This window comes from Passer domesticus, chromosome W, assembly GCF_036417665.1.
Source record: "Passer domesticus isolate bPasDom1 chromosome W, bPasDom1.hap1, whole genome shotgun sequence".
NCBI lineage: Eukaryota > Metazoa > Chordata > Aves > Passeriformes > Passeridae > Passer > Passer domesticus.
The window spans coordinates 19,431,787-19,451,066 of record NC_087511.1 but is presented as its reverse complement, the minus strand read 5'-3'; the positions used below and the strand labels follow the sequence as shown (position 1 = coordinate 19,451,066).

At 45.2% G+C, this 19,280-nt stretch overlaps 2 protein-coding genes across 4 annotated transcripts in view; one reads left to right on the top strand and one right to left on the bottom strand.

Moving 5' to 3' along the window:
• LOC135288960 (arrestin domain-containing protein 3-like) overlaps window positions 1-3,832 on the top strand; it is a 21,711-nt gene extending 17,879 nt beyond the window's left edge. Inside the window, exon 8 of the mRNA XM_064402301.1 lies at window positions 947-3,832. Within this exon, the coding sequence (XP_064258371.1) occupies window positions 947-973 (27 nt within the window). The 3' untranslated portion in view covers window positions 974-3,832. The remainder of the gene's footprint in view (window positions 1-946) is intronic.
• LOC135288961 (uncharacterized) lies at window positions 3,670-19,280 on the bottom strand. 3 transcript variants are annotated; one of them, XM_064402302.1, is made up of 2 exons: window positions 8,040-19,280; window positions 3,670-6,800 (listed from the first exon to the last, which is right to left on the bottom strand). In XM_064402302.1, the coding sequence occupies exon 1, from the start codon at window positions 10,867-10,869 to the stop codon at window positions 9,820-9,822; it is 1,050 nt and encodes a 349-aa protein (XP_064258372.1). In that variant the 5' UTR covers window positions 10,870-19,280; the 3' UTR covers window positions 3,670-6,800; window positions 8,040-9,819. The 3 variants fall into 3 exon arrangements, with proteins under 3 accessions (XP_064258372.1, XP_064258374.1, XP_064258373.1); XM_064402304.1 differs by having other exon boundaries at window positions 3,670-5,273; XM_064402303.1 differs by having other exon boundaries at window positions 3,670-8,200; window positions 9,715-19,280.

Sequence of the window (19,280 nt, the reverse complement as noted above, 5' to 3'; positions counted from 1 at the left end):
AATCTCTCCTGTTTAATGTCAGGTCCATATTTTCCTTCTGTTTCTTACTGTTTACATACACAAAGAACCCTTTCTTCGGATTTTTGACATCTCTGGGCAATTTCAATTTGGGCTGAACTTTTGCTTTTCTAACTGCTTCTCTGCATGCCCTGGCAGTGCCTTTGTAGTATTCAATAGCTATTTGTCTGCTTTTCCATCTCTGGTATGTGTCTCTTGGTTTTGAGCAGACTCGGAAGCTGGCAGTTAAGCCGGGGGTCTCTTGCTCTGCCTATTTCTTTTACCTTTAAAGGCGATGAATTGCTTTTGTGCTTCCAGGAAAGCATTCTTGGAAAAACTCCCAGCCCTCACTAGCACCTTTATCCTCTGTGGAAGCTTCCCATGGAATCCCTCCCAACTGAGCTCTGAGCAAGCTGAAGTTTGCTCTTCCAAAATCTAAAACCTTTGTCTTAATACTAACCTTTAGCGCGCTCAGCTGGCTCTCCCAATTCCACAATATTGTGATCGCTGCAGCCAAGGTTATCACTAACAGATATTACAAAGCAGATTTTCTTGGTTTGTGGGAAGCGAGTCCAGCAGTGGCTCATTTCTGTTTGGCACATCTAATGTTTGTATGAGGAAGCAGTCCTCTACGTATTCCAGGAACTTGATGGCTGATATATATGAGCTTCTGTATTGTTCTTCCAACAAATGTCTGGGCAGTTGAAGTCATCCATGAGAACCAGGTTCTGTTGACCTGAAGCTTGTTTAAGTGACCCAAATATTGCTCCATTGGCCTTATCATCTTGGTTTGGAGGTTGGTAGACTAAAACTATTATAAAACTGAGCCAGAGTATCAGTGTTACCAACCATACTCAAATTAGTTTGCTGAGAATTGCTCTGATTGCTCCTGGGCTAGTCCTGAGAGCTTTAAAACAAACAATTTATAACAAAAAAATTTCCATTTTAGGGCCAGTTCTCTTCAACATCTTCATAAATGACTTGGATGCAGGACTCGAAGTTATACTAAGTTTGCTGACAATAATAAAATGGGAAGAGCTGTTGACTCCCTCAAAGGCAGAGACCCTGCAGAAAGACCTTGACAAATGAGAGGGCTGGGCAATCACCAACCGTATGAAGTTCAACAAAGGCAAGTGCCAGATTCTGCACCTGGGATGGGGCAACCCTGGATGTATGGACAGACTGGGGAACAAGAGGCTGGAGAGCAGCTCTGCAGAAAGGGAACTGGGGGTCCTGGTCAATCCCAAGTTAAATATGAGTCAGCAGTGCCCTGGCAGCCCGGAGGGCCAACCATGTCCTGGGGTGCATCAGGCACCGCATCGCCAACCAGTCAAGGGAGGTGCTTGTCCCACTCTGCTCTGCACTGGTGTGGTCTCACCTTTAGTCCTGGGGGCAGTTTTGGGTGCCACAATATAAGAAGGATATAAATCTATTAGAGAGCATCCAAAGGAGGGCTGCAAAGATAGTGAAAGGTCTAGAGGGGAAGTTGTATGAGGAGTGTCTGAGGTCACTTGGTTTGTTCAGCCTGGAGAAGAGGAGACTGAAGGGAGACCTCATTGCAGTCTACAGCTTCCTCATGAGGGCAAGTGGAGGGGCAGGCACTGATACTGATCTCTTCTCTCTGGTGACCAGTAACAGGACCCAAGGGAATGGCCTGAAGTTGTATCAGGGGAGGTTTAGGTTGGATATTAGGAAAAGGTTCTTCACCCAGAGGGTAGTTGGGCACTGGAACGGGCTCTCCAGGGAAGTGGTCACAGCACCAAGCCTGACAGATCTCAAGAAGTGTTTGGATGATGCTCTCAGGAACAGGGTGGGATTCTTGGGACTGTCCTGTGCAGGGCCAGGAGTTGGACTTCAATGATCCTTGTGGGTCCCTTCCAACTCAAGATATTCTATGATTCTATGAAGCAAACAAAAAATCCAACGGCTTTAATCATACATTCATCTAGAATGCGAAAAATTATATGGAAAAAGCACTGACTCTTTGAACGTATTCTAAAGAAGAAATTAATGATGGAGCTATTAGATCTGATCAGTGTTTTTATGCTAGAGATTTGTAAATGTAAGTTTTCTTTTCAGAAATCATGTAAAAAAATTAAAACCAACCAACCACCAACAACAAAAAACCCCACCCAAAACCAAAAACCAACAGCAAAAACTATTGTCTGAGACATGTCTGATGTTGACTATTTAAAAACTAATTAATCGTGTGAATCCTTGTGCAGTGAAACAGCTCAGAAAGGAGGAGAGGGAAAGCTGATGTTTCTGTATTGTGCTCATTCTTACAAAGTTATGCCTTATTTTTAAGGCTTCATAAATATAATAAAATAGGCTTTTCCATAAGTGGCCTTTATGAGAACATGAAAGATATTTTATGTTCCAAAAATGATGACAGGGTGATTAAATGAGAGTCACGTCTTAAGTGATTCAGTTCAAATGTTTGGACTTTGATAAGCAAGAATTGGAAATTGGGTGATGTCTTATGCTGCCATTTTTGTGACTGTCCTTTCCTTCAATCCTTTCCAACCAGACAAAATTTTACAAGTTAAAATTGTTGGCATAAAAGGGCATTTGATGATTTAACTTTTTTTTTCTTGTTTTTGTTAACAGACTAGGGAACAATTGTTGATATATGTAGCACTGAAGCACTTATCCCAGTATATTGGAAAAACTATATACGAAGCAAAATTGACCAATGTTGTCATAATTTATGTTGTATCACAGGCTGTGATCAGAGTGAAAAATTCTAAAACCTTATCAAATAAAGATTTCCCACTTAAACTTTTTTATTAGTTGTTCAGAGGCATTATAGGTTCATCGTTGTAACCCAATATTTGATATAGAATCTTGATCTGAATTAGGAAAAAGTAAGATCCAAGCATTAGAGAAACAAAGTGCAATATTAAATGTTTGCTTTATAGATTCTATTCTATGGCTGGGCTTTGTTTGGGGTTTTCTGTTTGGTGTTTTTTTTTTGGTTGTGTTTCTTTTTTAAATTAACTTTTGGTGCTGAATATGTCTTTATGGACTTTGTTTCAAGAGAACTATGTGGAAAACAATTTTTTTTCCACTGTTCTTCCTTGTGAAAAAGAAACTTTAAAATTTTGTTTAAATGCTTTAAAATGCTTTAATTGTAATCTGTAAGATTGTTTGTGACTTAAACATTGAATATATGTCTTTGTGTAAGATAACAGCCATAGGGATCAAATTGGTATCAGAAATGCATATGCTATGTGTCAACTACATAGGGAAAAACTATTTCTGGAGCTACACCACTGATTAGTACAAGAGTTGAGTTTCAGCACCTTCAGTTCCTTTGCCTTGTTTATATCAATGGTTTCTTAGAGCTAGGTTTCAGCTGGGAAGCTATAATGCAATCTCCTAAACTTAGAAAATACCAATAACTTACAGGATATAAATGTTTTTTTCAGGACACTGCTTAAAAATTACTGTAACTCGTGACCTCTGATCAAGTTATTTAGTGTTTTCCAGTACATATGGTGGGGGCGGGGACTGCACATTTTTGTAGGGGTGGGAGGAAACTGGGGTAGGGGAATTACTTTAAAAGCCAGATAACTCAGTGATTTGCAGTTGGGATCTGAAGGTTGGTTTGTTGAACTGGGGTCAATAAGGTGTGTCTTGCTGTTTACTTAGAAGTCTAATGTTACCAGATGTTGAAAATCACTATCTATGTGATTTGTGTTTTGGTCAGTAGAGCTTTGCAAGATATTAATACAGCTCCTCAACATTCCAGAAATGAAGCACTGCCATAGCATCTTGTTTCTGTATACTGCACACAGTATACACACACCTCTGAATAAATGGACTATCATCATTGCTTGGTATCAGAGTGTCTTTTGACCTAAGGCAAGGTTCACTAGGCTAGCAGCCAGGACTCAAGAGTCCAGTAAATACTGTTCCTGACTGTTGGTGTTGAAGGTACCGAAGACCACTAAATTATCATGGTATTGTTACAGGAGGTTTTATGGTATATGCTACTAACATAGACAACCCAAACATTGGATCTAACTCCTTGTATAATGCAAACAGTAGACTTCCTAAATGCGTGAATTATTGTATCAAATAAAGCATTTTTATTTAATTTTGAATTTGTAACTGCCAACTAGGGAGAATCCAGAAAGATCTTTTAGGGTTTTTTTCCCCATTAATACCACTGTGGATCATTTGTGCTTGAGTTTTGATTGAAACCAATAGGAAATATAAAAAAATTAGACTCAGAACTCCTTTATAGCTGAGTGACAATTATTAGAATATTTTTTCTAATAAGAGCACAACCCTTTTTAATAACTAACATTTCTAATGCTATGTGGCAATGTCAGAATTTAAATTATCATCAGTGTCATCTAAGGGACAGACACTTTGAGCATTTTTGTGCAACATTTTCTTGAAATTACATTTTTAGGCCACAGTCACTGCTCATTATTTTTTTTCTACCATTAGGTTTATTGTTAGTGATGCCTTAAAGACCTAGAAATAAAACAACACACTTTTGAGACAGTATTAGTATAGGAGGTAATATAAGGGCTGGTCTTTATTTGAGGGCTTCAGGGGCAGATATGGAAAAATGCCTGTCGCTCTTGCGCTGAGAATGGCACAGGAACAGGCGAGAGGCAGTATTGTAGAAAGAGTAAAAGAAGGCTTTATTCAAGAGAACCGTGCGGTTTATATAGAGTGATGCGATACGTTCTATTTGATTTGCTACTTAACAAAAACACCTTTCTCACACACTGTCCTTGAGAAGAACAGAAAGATGAAGTAGAAAAACACCACCTGCAGATTGTTTATACTTAACAAGTTATCACATCCTTACAACTCCCTAAAAGTTCTCACAAGCCACTGTGAGAAACGCTTGCCATTTCTCTCTCTCTGTCCCATGGCATCCACAGGTCCCCCTTTTTTGTTTAAAGATGGAGGCGGTGTCTGTAGTCCTCTGTGGGACCCCTTGCAGAAAGGAGAACAAACACGGCTCCAGAGGTCCCTCCATCAGATGCCAATTGAAATGGCCAGAGAGATCGGGTCTTGTGATTGTCTCTTATAAAATAGACTATCAATTCTAAAAACAGTCCTTTTCAAAAAAAAGGATGAAATTCAGTCCCCACTTGTGGAAGGGCCATCTGGTTGAGGGTTGTCATCTTGGCCATCATCTTGGTTGTCATCTTGGTCATCATTCAAAGGTTGCCTGTTGGCCACGTTCCGGTTTTGATGTTGCAAGTCAGGGTGGACACACTTCGCAGGTACCCATTGCACTCTGGTATCTGTGGAGACACATGCATACCCACGACCCCAAGTGATAAGGTCATACGGGCCTTCCCACCTGTTGGTGGGTAGATCCTGTATATGGACCTTTGCTCGAGGCAGGTGCGCCTCACCCGAGGACCACAACGAAAGAAAGTGATTCAGAATGACAGGGTTTTCTGAATTCTGTGGCACTGTCAAATGGTTGATTGTATATAACACTTTTTCCAATCGACTGTGTGGCGTCTCTCCAGGCATTCCCCTTTTCTGCCTGCCCAGAACATGCTTCAAGGTACCATGAGTGCGTTCGACAATGGCCTGGCCCGTCGGAGAGTGTGGGATACCAAGCTTGTGTGACACTCCCCATAGGTGTAGGAATTGCTGTGTCTTCTGCGACACATAGGCAGGGCCATTGTCCGTTTTCACAGAAGAAGGTATCCCCAAGACTGCAAAAGCCATCCTCCAATGGGCAATCATGTCGTGACTCTTTTCCCCAGTGTGAGCAGAGGCCCACATAGTGGAGGAAAATGTGTCAATAGACACGTGCACAAATTCAGCAATGTGAGTGACATCTGTCTGCCAAAGCTGCAAAACCTTTAAGCCTCTGGGGTTCACCCCCACCGGCAAAGGCGCAGCGAAACCATGGCAGTCAGCACAAGAGCTGACAATGTCACGAGCCTCAGTCGGGTCAAATGAAACTGTTTCTGCAGTGTATGTGCACTTTGATTGAAAAAATCACGTGACGCTTTGGCTTGTGCAGTCACGTCAGGCTGAGGTGCTACCCATACAGGGTTAGCCAACCTGTCAGCCCTGGCATTACCTTCTGCTATGAAACCCAGCAAATTGGTTTGGCTCTGAATGTGCAAGACATAATATGGATGGACCTGGGCCTGAATTGCACTCCACAAGGCTTTCAATAACTGAAATGAAGCCGCATTACTGACTTCCCTCAGAAGTGAACAGTCCAAATGCCTGGCCATGTCTGCTACATAGGCGGAATCAGTCACCACATTCAGAGGCACCTGGGAAAATTCCTGGAATGCCATGGCAACGGCCTTCAGTTCAACTAGTTGGGCTGAGCCTGACACATGGCCCTCCAGTGTTTGCCATCCAGATTCATCCTTCCAGGATGGCCTTCCCTGTTTTTCCAGAGCCGTCAGTGAAGACAGTGGGCCCTTGCACCGGCGCCTGGCTGCTCTTTGGCCGCAATGACAACCCCGTTTTCTTTGCCAGCTGCAGCAACTTATGACTGGGCATATGATAAGCAATCTGCCCAGAAAAGTTTTCCAGTGCACTTTGCAAAGAAGCGCTAATAGCAAGAGTCCATTCAAAATCCTCCCGCTCCACAGGAAGAATGATCGCCACAGGATCGGCAGCCATCAGTTGCAAAAACCTCTGACGGCATTTGATTATCAAATGAGCAATTAGCTCGTATAATGAGGGCGCTGTCTTCTTCAGCTGGTGGGGCAAAAAGACCCATTCCAAAACATGCAAGGCATCAGACCACTTGTCACTCCACTGGCCAATGGTACCCGTAGGGTGAAAATCTGGATCGATAACGAAAACAGTAACATCAATGGAAGGAACTATTCGGTGAACCTGATGGGCAGAAACAGCCCTCTGGACCTCCTCCAGCGCCCATCACGCTGCAGGGGTCAATTCTCGAGGCGATCTCAGGTCAGGGTCCCCTTTCAAAGTATCATACAACAGGGACAACTGTTCTCCAGTCAGTCCCAAGTAACGACGCAACCAACTTCTGGGCATCATTCGAGGTCCGAATAGAATCTGAAAATTGCACTTCCTGATGCTGAATGGTTCGGTCAAGAATTTTGACCCCCAAATACTTCCAAGCAGGGTGCTGTTGAACCTTCTCCGGGGCCACCCGCAGCCCGTAAGCATGCAGGGCAGCAAACAGCTGAGGCCATATCCTCAGCAACTCATCCCAGTTGGGTGCTGCCACCAGGATGTCATCCATATAATGATAACAACATGCGTCAGGAAACTGATCGCACACACCAGACAAGGCCTGAGCCACATACCACTGGCAAATAATTGGGCTGTTGCGACAGCCCTGTGGCAAAACCTTCCATTGATACCTCTGCACAGGTTCAGCATTGTTGACTGAAGGCACTGTGAAAGCAAACTTTGGCTTGTCATCAGGATGCAAAGGGATCATAAACAATCTTTCAAATCAATGACCAAGATCTTCCATCTCGCAGGGATCATGGTGGGTGAGGGCATACCAGGCTGCAATGCCCCCATGCCTTCCATCACTGCATTGACTTTTTGGAGGTCCTGTAACAACCTCCACTTGCCAGATTTTTTCTTTATCATGAAAACGGGAGTATCCCAGGGACTCATAGAAAGCTCAATGTGTCCCTGCTGCAATTGTTCTTGAACTAATTCACAAAGGGCGAGCAATTTCTCCTCTGCCAGGGGCCACTAATGAACCCAAATGGGTTTGTCCACCAGCCACCATAAAGGCAGTGTCAGATACCTTTTGCCTTTTGATGCAGTGGCCCCTACCAAAAATCCACCCCAATCCGCATTCCCCAGGCACCCAATACATCCCGACCCCACAGAGTGACTGGGGCCGAAACGACATTGGGCCAGACTACAGCCACCTGCCCACTTTTGTTGCCGACGAGAACAAAGCGTTGACTTATCATGCTACATGCTGAATCCCCCCACCCCTACAACGGGTGATCCCACGGGGTCCAAAGGCCACGTAGAAGGCCACACAGAGAGGGAGATGACAGTCACGTCTGCCCCTGTGTCAAACAAACCTTGCAGATCAATCATCGGCAGGCAGGCATCCGGCAGGGTCAGGGTACACCATCTGCGGTGGCTGAGCGGAAATGGTCGCAGACCAGAGGGCTCGTGGCAGTCCTTTGGATCTGAAGCCACCAGTCCCACGAGTCTGTGGGTCAGTCCTGGGGACACACAACTGAAAAAACACAAGGTGAGCAATCCGAGTCCTTGCCAGAATAGTAACGGGGGAGAGGGCGTGAAAACAGTGGTATAAATCAGACCTGCAAAGGCAGGGTCAACAACTCCTGGGTGAACAAAGATCCCTTGGTGGGTGACATTAGATCTCTCCACCAGCAACACACCCAGACCTCATTCCAGAGGTCTGAGGACATTCAAGGGAACCCTATGCTCACTACCGGAGTCTAGGATGACTGCGCCGGCGGTACATACATCCACGCCGGCGGAGTCGTGGGTGATGTCTCCGAGCCGGATGGGCAAACCTGGGTTGGTGCCGGGCTCTGAGGAATAATTTTGTTGGGGCACAATTCCTCTTTGGCCTCTTCTTCCGGTTTCCTGGGCCTGCCAAAGGCCGGCCACTTGTGCCAAATTTCGACCTGCATTGGCTGGCAAGGTGACCTGCTTTAAGGCACCTAGCGCACAAGAATTCAGCACCTGCATCTGCCGGCTTGGGTGCACCCTGCTGTTTTTTGCCCTTATTCTTGTTCTTCTTCTTGTATCTGCCCCCTGACTGCTCAGTAACTGCCAGAGCGGATACCTCGAGATCCATCCCACTCATCCTAGCACACGCCCTGGCTGTGTCCACCACTGAAGGATCCCCTGGAAGAGACTTTATGATCCTCTGGCATTCAGTGTTCAAATTGTTTCAAGCCAAGCATTTCAAAAGGGGCTCCCTGAGTCCAGGCTCTTCCATCTGCTTCTCCAAGGCAGCAATAAGCCTCTCGACAAACGGCATGAAAGGCTCACCCAGCTGCTGCCTTATTGCAGTGAAATGGGCCTGGGGGAGGCTGCCTCAGTGGTCTTCACCAATGCAGCAAACCCCAAATTCTGACACTGCTCGAGAACAACATCCCAGGTAGCCTGAAAAATCAGGATGGGAGTAGGTACTCTTCCCTGAGGAGAGCATCCACTCCCACACCATGCCTAGGATCCTCTGGAGGCAGAAGCCTGTTGCTTGCTGCAACCTTCACAGCATCCTCTGACCAGAACATCAAGAACATCGCAAATTGCAGAGGCTGGAAAAGTGCCTGAGCAAGATGCCTGATGTCAAACTGACAGAGCAGATCAGTGGCTATCACCTGGAGAGTCTGCACGACCTCCTCTGAGCCAAGGCCATGTTTCACAACCTCGCCCCACAATTCCTGAATAACCCACCGGGCAATCACCCTGTCAGTGTGTCCTGAATTCGGAATAGCCTTGAACACAGGATGAGCCTGCACGCTGCCATGGGGCAGGACCTGGCTCCCCCATGCCCCCAGAGCCTCTCCCGTCAAGGCGGGCGTGCCATCACCGGCTGCCAACCGTGACCTTCCCACCCTCCCAACAGACCCTCATCCTCAGCCTCTGAAACCCTCACTTTAACCGTGTCCCAAAAGCTGCTGGGATTGTTAGGGCGCACAGTCACCCTACAGGGAGTCAGTGTCCAGAGGTGATGAGCAGACGTCGCATCCGCCTGCTGCTTCCGGCACTCACCCACCACGGCATGCCCTTGCCGGGGGACTGGCCACTGGTCATCATTGCTGTCCGAGTCTCCACCTAGGAATGGGGAGGGCGCCCAGCGGGTGATGGGGTGGCACGTTAACAAAAGGGTCCGGATCCGAAAAGCCAACTGTGAGCTGCGAACCCGAAGGGACAGTCACAGGCTGGGACACAGGCGGACCAGCCACCGGCACTGCCGTGGCCAGAGACAGGGCAGCCAGTGGCGCAGCTGCAGCCGATGGCACCATCACCACCGCATGCTGCCCTGGCAGAGGTGTAAAAGACTAAGTCACCCGAAGTGGCCGCCGCGCTGGAATGAGGAAGAGGCACTACCTCTGCTGGATGATTTACCATTCGGAGAGATGGTGCCGGAGCCACAGTCACAGCCGTTGCCATCTGCGCAGGCGCCATAGAGAAGGAAGAGAAAACTGGCTGGGAACACAACACTGGCTGGAGCGGGCTGCCGCCGACTAGCATCGACGATCGGCGTGGCCAGTGCAACTGCACAGGCTCCATGGCTGACAACGAGGAAGCTGGTGGAGCAATCTGCGGTGTCTTCGCAACCACCGAGGCGGAAGCCGACCCCACCCCCTCTTGCAGTTTGGCGGGGGGCTGTTGGGTCAGAAACTGCAGCCCCGTGGTCTGGGAGAATGCTGACCCCCAAAAGGCGGGGGGGGTGGGGAAAGGCGGGGCTTCTGTCGGCTGGGAGAACCCCGGTTCTTCGGCAGCAGGGGCGGGGAAACACGTAACTTCTGTTGCAGCGAATCCCCAGCCCCACCCCCCAACGAGGGGGAGAGCCAACCCACCGGGGACGGGGGGGGGGCTGAACCCTGCACAGATGGCGAGCCGTGACCCGCCCCTCAAACTGCCAATCTCTGAACCACCCTCCCGGTCCCGGAGGGCTGCCCACAGGTAGTCGCACATAGCCATGAGCGGGGGCACAGCATCATCCCCTCTATAAAATTCCTCAGCAAGCAGACCACACAGCTCCTGACACCGGCCCAGGTCAAAAGCAGTGGCCGTGCCCATCGGGAACTCATGAATCCTGGCCCATACAAGCAGGTCAATCAACGAGGCATCAGACACCGAGAAACCTCCCAAAGGAAAGGAGGTGCCTCCACACAGAAAAAACTCTGTTCTCCTCCTCATCTCGATCCCCCATCATGGAAACACCGGCACCCAGCCCCAGCAATTCACAAACTGTCCACGTCCACGTTCTGAGGAGTCCGTCCCTGCCTGCAGGTCCCAATTATCAGGGCGGTCCCACAGACCAAGCCCAATGAGAAGGGCGCGGGGAAAGGGCGTTACCTCTATGGTGAAACAAAGGGTGTCCGAACGCGGGCAAGCTGCGCGGGCGCCATACGCCCCGGCAGAGGTCTGGCGGGGGTCCCGGGCATCCGCCGCACTCCACGAAGGACGAGCGGTGCAGTACACACGTCGAGTTACCAGATGTCACTCTTGCGCTGAGAATGACACAGGAACAGGCGAGAGGCAGTATTGTAGAAAGAGTAAAAGAAGGCTTTATTCAAGAGAACCGTGCGGTTTATATAGAGTGATGCGATACGTTCTATTTGATTTGCTACTTAACAAAAACACCTTTCTCACACACTGTCCTTGAGAAGAACAGAAAGATGAAGTAGAAAAACACCACCTGCAGATTGTTTATACTTAACAAGTTATTACATCCTTACAACTCCCTAAAAGTTCTCACGAGCAACTGTGAGAAACGCTTGCCGTTTCTCTCTCTCTCCAATGGCATCCACAATGCCCAACCCACATGAGGTGAATACAGTTTTATAAGCTTGGCAGATTAGCATAATTGACAAGAATCCCCAATTAGAAGCATAAGTGATGAATAATTCCCCGCTTTTGGTTCTACCTCTTCTGTAGCCCCCCTTTATATAGGAACGAAACTTTGTTTATGGAAATGTGTCTTGAAGAGCTGGTTTCAACCGTGGCTCCCAGGAAGAACCAAGATAGGATAGGGGCCTTGGACCCCCCGGGGATTTGGAGCCTCTGGAATGTGTTTTGTCTTTCTGCCTATAGGGGTAGGGAAAAGTACTGGAGTGAGCTAGGAACTATATAACTGTACAACAATAACCTACAGAGCTATGAATATATATATATATACAAATCTAAAAGGAATTATAAAAGCAAAAATCATTCTGGCAACACTAGCATTAATTATAAAATGGAAATTACCAGTTTTATTCTTTGAGATATGGGGAGTTCATTAAAAAAAAAATTTGCAAATGTTTTGTATTTCTGAATATTAAAATACCTGTGCATGTGTACAAATCTGTGCTATACCAGGATATAAAACTAATGACTCTTTTATATCAGCTATCCATAAAAATATAAAAGGGTGATGAATCATGAAACTCCAATATCTGAGAGATATTAGGCAACATTGCAAAACTGATCAATTTTTTTTCAGTTATCTAGTTAAAATAACACTTATTAATCCCTTTTTATATTTAAGCATTTCATGTTTTAGGGAAATCAGCCAGTAATTTACCATAAACTACAGCTACCTTCGTTTTTTGCAGAATAGCAGCACTCACAAAAGTTCAGCTACAGAATCAAAGAACATTCTTCAGAACAGATAGAGTAAGCTTGTCTTTTGTCCAGTAATGAACTTTCTACAGGGACACTTCTTTGCTAATGTGAAGGCTGCTGCTTTGAACCAAATCCTGTGAATCAAATTATATGGCTATATGCAACTGCAGAGTCAAGTGTTCAATGTGATTTTTCAGTAGGCTTCTGTTACAAGATGACAGCTGCTCCTAGGAATTTTGATTTGACTGGAGAGTCCAGCCTGACTCAGTCTAGTCACAGACTTTCCACATTCCATGAATTTTGAGCAGAATCTTCTTCAGAGACCCTCAGAACTTTAGGAGATGCCAAGGACTTATACTTGCATGACAGTTTAAAAGGATTTTTTTTTTCCTAGTGAAAGCAATGTACAAAGACATGTCATTAGGTGTGTTTCAACTGCCCTCTGAACGATATTCTCGAAATAGGAAAAAAGTAATCTATTTGTTCTCTATGTAATCATTCACTCCCTGTCAGCTGCAGCTTGCTCTTTTTAGAGCTATGTCTCCATATCTCCTGACATAGTGGTAGCTTCTGAATAGAGGCTAGATGATGCTGTGGCATACAAGTTGAATAGTGTACCTTTAATCCAATTCATAACATGAAATATTTGGAATTTAGAAGGACATTGTATTTTTAGTTTGTTTCAAGCACCTTGCTATAAATGTTTGTCACATTTGCATGAAAGACAATAACTTACAACAGGGAAGGTGAGAGCATGCAATTTTTAAGGGGGTAGAAATATACAATCACAAAAAACCAAACCAACCTCAAACTCATATCCAGGAACTGATATTGAAGTGCAAAACCAGGTATTAAGCATTAAGTTTGCCTCTTTGGCAGTAGAGTCTGATCCCTTGTACAAGAAAAACAAAAATCTAAGATGGTGAATCACCACACGTGACAGCACTGAGGCCTGCCATGAAATCCCTCTACAGGTTCCCACTAAGGACAACAGAGGGAATTATGAAGTGAAAGATTATTCCCCTCTTGTTTCTGTGCATCAGGCTATTCTGAAGTATGCCTTTGACATGCCTGCTCTTCAACAAATGTTGGGAATGGGAGAAGTCAGAACCTGTTAACTGTTCATTGATTTAATAAATGTTTTGTCTAAAATGATTTTATGAGTGGCATGTCATTCAATCTTTCTCAAAAGAGATATGGCACTTGTTTTCAACTGAATAAAATGGGAAAACATGAGAGGAAGGAAAAATCACTACAAAATCTAATATTTTTTTTTTATCTGAAAGGTCATGCAATTATCTAAATATAAACAATCCCTTAGCATCATCAAATTGCCTAGAATCCAAATTAAGCTTCCCACTAGAGCTGGTCATATTAATGTTCAAGGCAAATTTGTCATGCTTGTCCATCAGTCAGCAAAGAGAATATAATAGATTTTTCCATGTTTCATTCAGCTCTGAAGATATAAACCATTTACTGGTGTGGTGGGTTTGGTGTTGGCTAATCACTAATATACTTACTTTTTGTTGTGAGATAGGATTAAGAGAAAGGCAAAGTAGGCTTAAAACTTTTAAAGGGTATAAAGAAGATTTTATTAAAAGTAAGTAGAAGGAAAAAAAAGTAGTAAGAATCCAAACAAACCTTCTAGAACACTTCTCTTCCCCCTACAACTTTTTCTTTCTTTCTCACTGACAATGTAAAGAAACTACACTTAAGATTTCTAGTCAGTTTACTACTTCTAAAATAGTCTATTTTTAGTTTATTGAGGGAGAGAAGTCTTTTTTGTTAAGGTTATGGAGACTTCTCCACAAGAGGAAAAATAGTTTTTTTGTGGTTCTCAATTTCATTATGAATAGCAGCCACCCAGGGAACTCTGCTATTGTGAAATCTTTCCCATTTCTACAAACCTTCTTATAGCTTGTTGATGGGCTATGTTGACTTATGGGGTATGGTGATGGAGAAGGAAGACTTGCTCACCATATGATGATCGACAAGTCTCGTCTTTATTCCCGAATCACCGATTATTATACACCTTTTAATTAGCTCATGCATAGTGCAAAATCCCAGCTCACCATTGGCTAACTAGCTATCAGCTAACTACGTGCTGTTTTTGGTATAACTATCACACTTTCCCAGGCTATGCCGGTCCGCCACCTGTGCTTGTGCATTACTTCATCCGTGGGCCAAGGACACAGTTTAATTAGAATGGCAACTCCCTCATTTTCTATCTTGGTCAAATTAATCTCACTGTGAGCTTTAGCTCGGAGCCAGCTTGTTACAAAGCTCTCAACATTTCCCCTGTTTTCTTTTTGGGCTAGAAGTGTTGTTTTCCAAGCCCTTTCCATCATCTGACTCACCATTCTTTGTATGCAATTAAGCAAGCATGGTAATACAAGCATTAGCAATACTATCACACAATATTTCTATAGCATATTGATACAGAATGATCTGATAAATTCATACAACACATACTCTCAAATTCTTCACAACCATGGCCTTGAGCTAATAATAAGAAATCGATTGCTGCTCTATTCTGCAATACTGCATGATTTACACTTTGTACATCTTAAAACAGCATGTCCAATACCTGGGAGGTGGCGTTCAGTTCGTCTTTGGCCCAGCAGCCTAATTGCTTGGCCAAATTCATGGCCTTATTAGCTGCCCCTCCAGGTAAAAGTGTGGCTACTACTACCTGTTTCAGCTCGCTCCAGAATGTGGGTTGCCCTATTTGGCAGTCCCTCGGGAGTGAAGAGAACAGGACTTAAGTTGCTTGATGCAGTCATCTAGTGCCTCCTCAACCCCACAGTCTTTTTTAATCGGTCCAACAGTGGATGTCTGTGTGAGGGGCACAAGCTTTCGACAGCGCGAAGCTATTATGTGAGTACGCGCTTGCTTTTCTACTCGCTCACACAAGGTCTTAAGTTGCCAAGTAACATATGCCAAGATAATTTGCTCCGGGGCTTCATATAAGCCTAACGATCCTCCCAAATCAAGCCCTGTAAAATCCCTTAGTGCTCGCTGCCACGAGTTCTGCAAGTTCCAGGAGAATCGGCAGCTTGGGCACCAGTTTTGCCGAACGGTCGATTGCTCCAACCAAAACACCTTATTACAGCCTCTACAGTCTAGCGCGATCTATGCAGCGCATTTATTGTCCCCACAGTCCAAGCATGGCTGTGATTGAGGGGCTTTTACTTCTACCGTAAGGTCCTGACACCACTCGATCCAATCGTCAGGAAGATGAACACAGGCACGTCGCGCGTCGTTAGAGTAGGGCTGGAGGCGTTGCAAATAGGGTCGCAATATCAGCGTCAGTTTGTTGTGCACCCTCTCTTTGTCCTCCGGCGACAAGGCTGCGACGGTCCTCAACATCAGCTCGAGTCCACTTCGCAGGGATCCACAAGGGTCCTGTTGGAGAGGAAACACAAAGATATCCCCTCCCCCAGTATAGTACCCTGGCAGCTACTCCTGCTACATAAAGGGAGTCAGTCACAATATTCAAAGGACCTTTTAAATTCATCATTGCCCATACTACAGCTAAAAGTTCCAATGTCTGTAGACTGTCCCTGGCATCTGCATCCAACAAATGTTGTCGCCACTGTCCTTGCTTTTTCCATGTCACAGCTGCTCTCCTGGACTTTTTACCAGCGTCCGTAAAGGCCGTGATAGCCCCCCTTAATGGTGACAGACTCCGAATGGGCTTTGTTATCCAGTCCCATTCTGTCATCCACTGGAGGGGACTAGGATGCAGTTTCCCAGTCTCCACGACAGCTCCAGCTCCTAAAAGGCTTCCTGGAGCTCCCCAGAGTTCACCAAATACCAGTCAAGCGTGTCCTTTTTGATGGGCAATCGTATTGTGGAAGGCTCTGCTCCTGTAACTTGGATTGCCCTAAAACGTCCTTTCTTTATGAGGGATGCAATAATTTCAATTTTCAGTCTCACAGTTCTCTGTTGCTGTAGTGGTGGAGAGAGCCACTCCAATACCCTGAGCTCCCCCGTTTTCTTTTCAAGCTGAGACAGGGCACCTGTTAAAACACAAACAAATCCCACATCCCTGCAGGACTGAAGAATCTTCTCAAAATCCTGGAGGTGAAGAATGGGTCCTGGTTTCATTTTGCAATGGTACATAAAGAAATGTTAAGAGTAATTAGGAATTAATTTAGATAATACACACAATCAACAACACATACAAAATCAGAAAATTACTAAACACTATAACACTGAACTCTTATCCCAGAGTCTGCGACAGCTGACAAACTTTAAAATGACAGAGAATTGGAGAAATCATGTCCGGATTCATGTTTCTCCAAATCACCTCTGAAAATGTCTCAGCCGTCATAGATGGTCAAATTGCCAAGTCAAAAGGACTTGAATACTTTTTGATGCAGAAAACTTCTGGGTTGATTGTCAGTCACTCCATCCAAATAGAGTTAGAACTTGGCCAGAGCTCAAACTCTAATTGGTGAGTGTCACTTAACATACTTTTTAAACAGGACTTTTAAAAACAACTGTTGTAAACAAGAAACCTTAGGGTTACAAACTAATCAAACCAGCAAATAATTGAATCCTTCTGAAGTTTCTGTCAAGACAGAGATTTTCCAAACACAGCAAACTTCTTGAATTCTCTGCTGGAGTATTCCTGTAATAATAATTAAAAGAACTACAAAACTGGCAATTTGGATAAAAACCCTCAAAAACATCTAAATAGTTAGGAAATAAAAAGACAGGATCTTAAAGAGACACGTGTCTTGCAGGTGATCACACAAAAAAATAGAAAAACACATGAAAGTTAGCTGCAAACGCCACAAAAATCTGAAAACTCCCTAACAAAAAGTGCTTGAAGGGGTTAAGACAACCTTTTCAAAGTATTCATTTAGTATTACCAACAATCACCATTTATCAGCATTACTTACAAAAACTGGAAATAACAAAGATTATAAACTTAATATAAATAATTCTTAAAACTTTGAATCTTGGATAAATATTTTAAAACAAAACTGAGAAAGATGACAGATAATTTTAAACACAAATAATTTCACTTAAAATAAGGATAGTACAAAATAATTAGCACATTTACATCCATTTATCTAATGCCATCTCTTAATGAATAGAAGAGAGCAAAGACTATAAAGCCCATAGTATACAGAAATATTACAGTTTAAATCTTCTCATATGTAGTCCAAACAGAAACTAGGAAGTTTACTTAGACTCTGCCCCCCTAAAAGGTTGTTCTCGCCTCAGGCAAGGGAAAGGTAATAAAGTCATCAAACTTAAAGCCATCAAACCTAAATACTCAATCACTTTTCAAAAAGCAAACACATTTACAAAAAAAAACTGGTAAACAAACTGTAAAGTCTGTGGAACAGTTGGGTGAAATGCCCCGTATAACATCTGGATGAAGTACTGTGTGAATTTTCAGAAGTTTTCTATCCTGATCTTGAAGGAAATTCCTGACCTGTTTTTTCTCAGACACTTGTTTGAATTGTTGCGATGGGCTGGTTGCCGGGCAGCTGTGACAGGGCGGTGCTTGAGGAATGTCTGCTCGCGCCCGTCTCCGCCTGCTCCAGCACCGCTTTATTCTGCGCTATCCCGGGGGTGTGGAAAGGAATGCTCTCGCCCGAACCCGCGCAGCCCCGATCTCCTTTGGGCTCCGCTCTGCCTGGATTTTCGCTCGGGCTGGTTCCCCCTGGCTCTGCGCCAACAGCCGCAGCCAGCGGGAGCATGTCCCACACCGCTGGTGCTTTTGTGCGCTTGCAAAAAGCGAAAAAGCCCTCCCAGCTCCAGCTTTCGGGTTTTGCGTTACTGGTGCGCGTCCGCCGCCGCTAGCACCGGCACTGCGCTTAGTGCTGCCGCGTATTCGGCTGCCGCGTCTCGCTTTGGCTGGCTTGGCCCTGGCCGGCACCCCCCTCGCGATCTGTGCGCTTTCCCCACGGACAGCTGCCGTGCGAGTTTTTGTCACCGTGCGTGTCACTGGACCCGCGGTGCGCGTAACCACCGCCGGCACCGAGCACGCCGCCACCGCAGCGCTCGGTCCGCTCCGCCGCCGCACCGCTGGCACCGCCGCTACCATACGCGTTTTCGCCGCCACGTCTGCCCCGGGCTCTCCCGCGGCGCGCGTAACCGCCCTCCTGGTCCCGAACTTACGCCACTCTGTTAACTCATGTAGTGTACAAGGATCTTGAGAAAGTCCTTGTGCACAACCGGAAGCCAACAACTGTGGGAACTCTTTCTGCAAGTCTATGTCCTTAATCTGCTGCTTTCTTAAAAAGCAAATAAATAAATCATATGCTGCTTGCCTTTCCATTTCTAATCAGCGCTGTTGCAAGGCTTACAGACTTCGGCAGCACGTAGGCTATAACCAACTATATGGCTCCTAGGGCCGCGAACGCAGTGGTTCGTTTTCCGTCCCCCCCCTTGCTTCAGAAGGACCCGCTCCTACTTCCCCATCCGTGGCAGCCGTGTCCGTCTGTAGTCGTCGACGTCGGGGTCAGCCATTTGATGGAGAAGGAAGACTTGCTCACCATATGATGATCGACAAGTCTCGTCTTTATTCCCGAATCACCGATTATTATACACCTTTTAATTAGCTCATGCATAGTGCAAAATCCCAGCTCACCATTGGCTAACTAGCTATCAGCTAACTACGTGCTGTTTTTGGTATAACTATCACACTTTCCCAGGCTATGCCGGTCCGCCACCTGTGCTTGTGCATTACTTCATCCGTGGGCCAAGGACACAGTTTAATTAGAATGGCAACTCCCTCATTTTCTATCTTGGTCAAATTAATCTCACTGTGAGCTTTAGCTTGGAGCCAGCTTGTTACAAAGCTCTCAACAGTACGGTTTTAAAGATGAGTTGTTTAAAGGTAAGTTTTCATTATCTGTTTCTAAATTCATCTTTATCTCTGGGAACAGAGATTTTTTTCTTGTTCTGGAAGCACAGGACTACTCCTCTCTCTCTCTCTCTCTGTTTAAACTTTTCATGGGATAACAGCTATTTTAATA

What these genes read in the sequence shown, in the direction of transcription:
- LOC135288961 (XM_064402302.1), bottom strand. Translation starts at nt 10,869, where the DNA reads ATGAGGAGGAGAACAGAGTTTTTTCTGTGTGGAGGCACCTCCTTTCCT.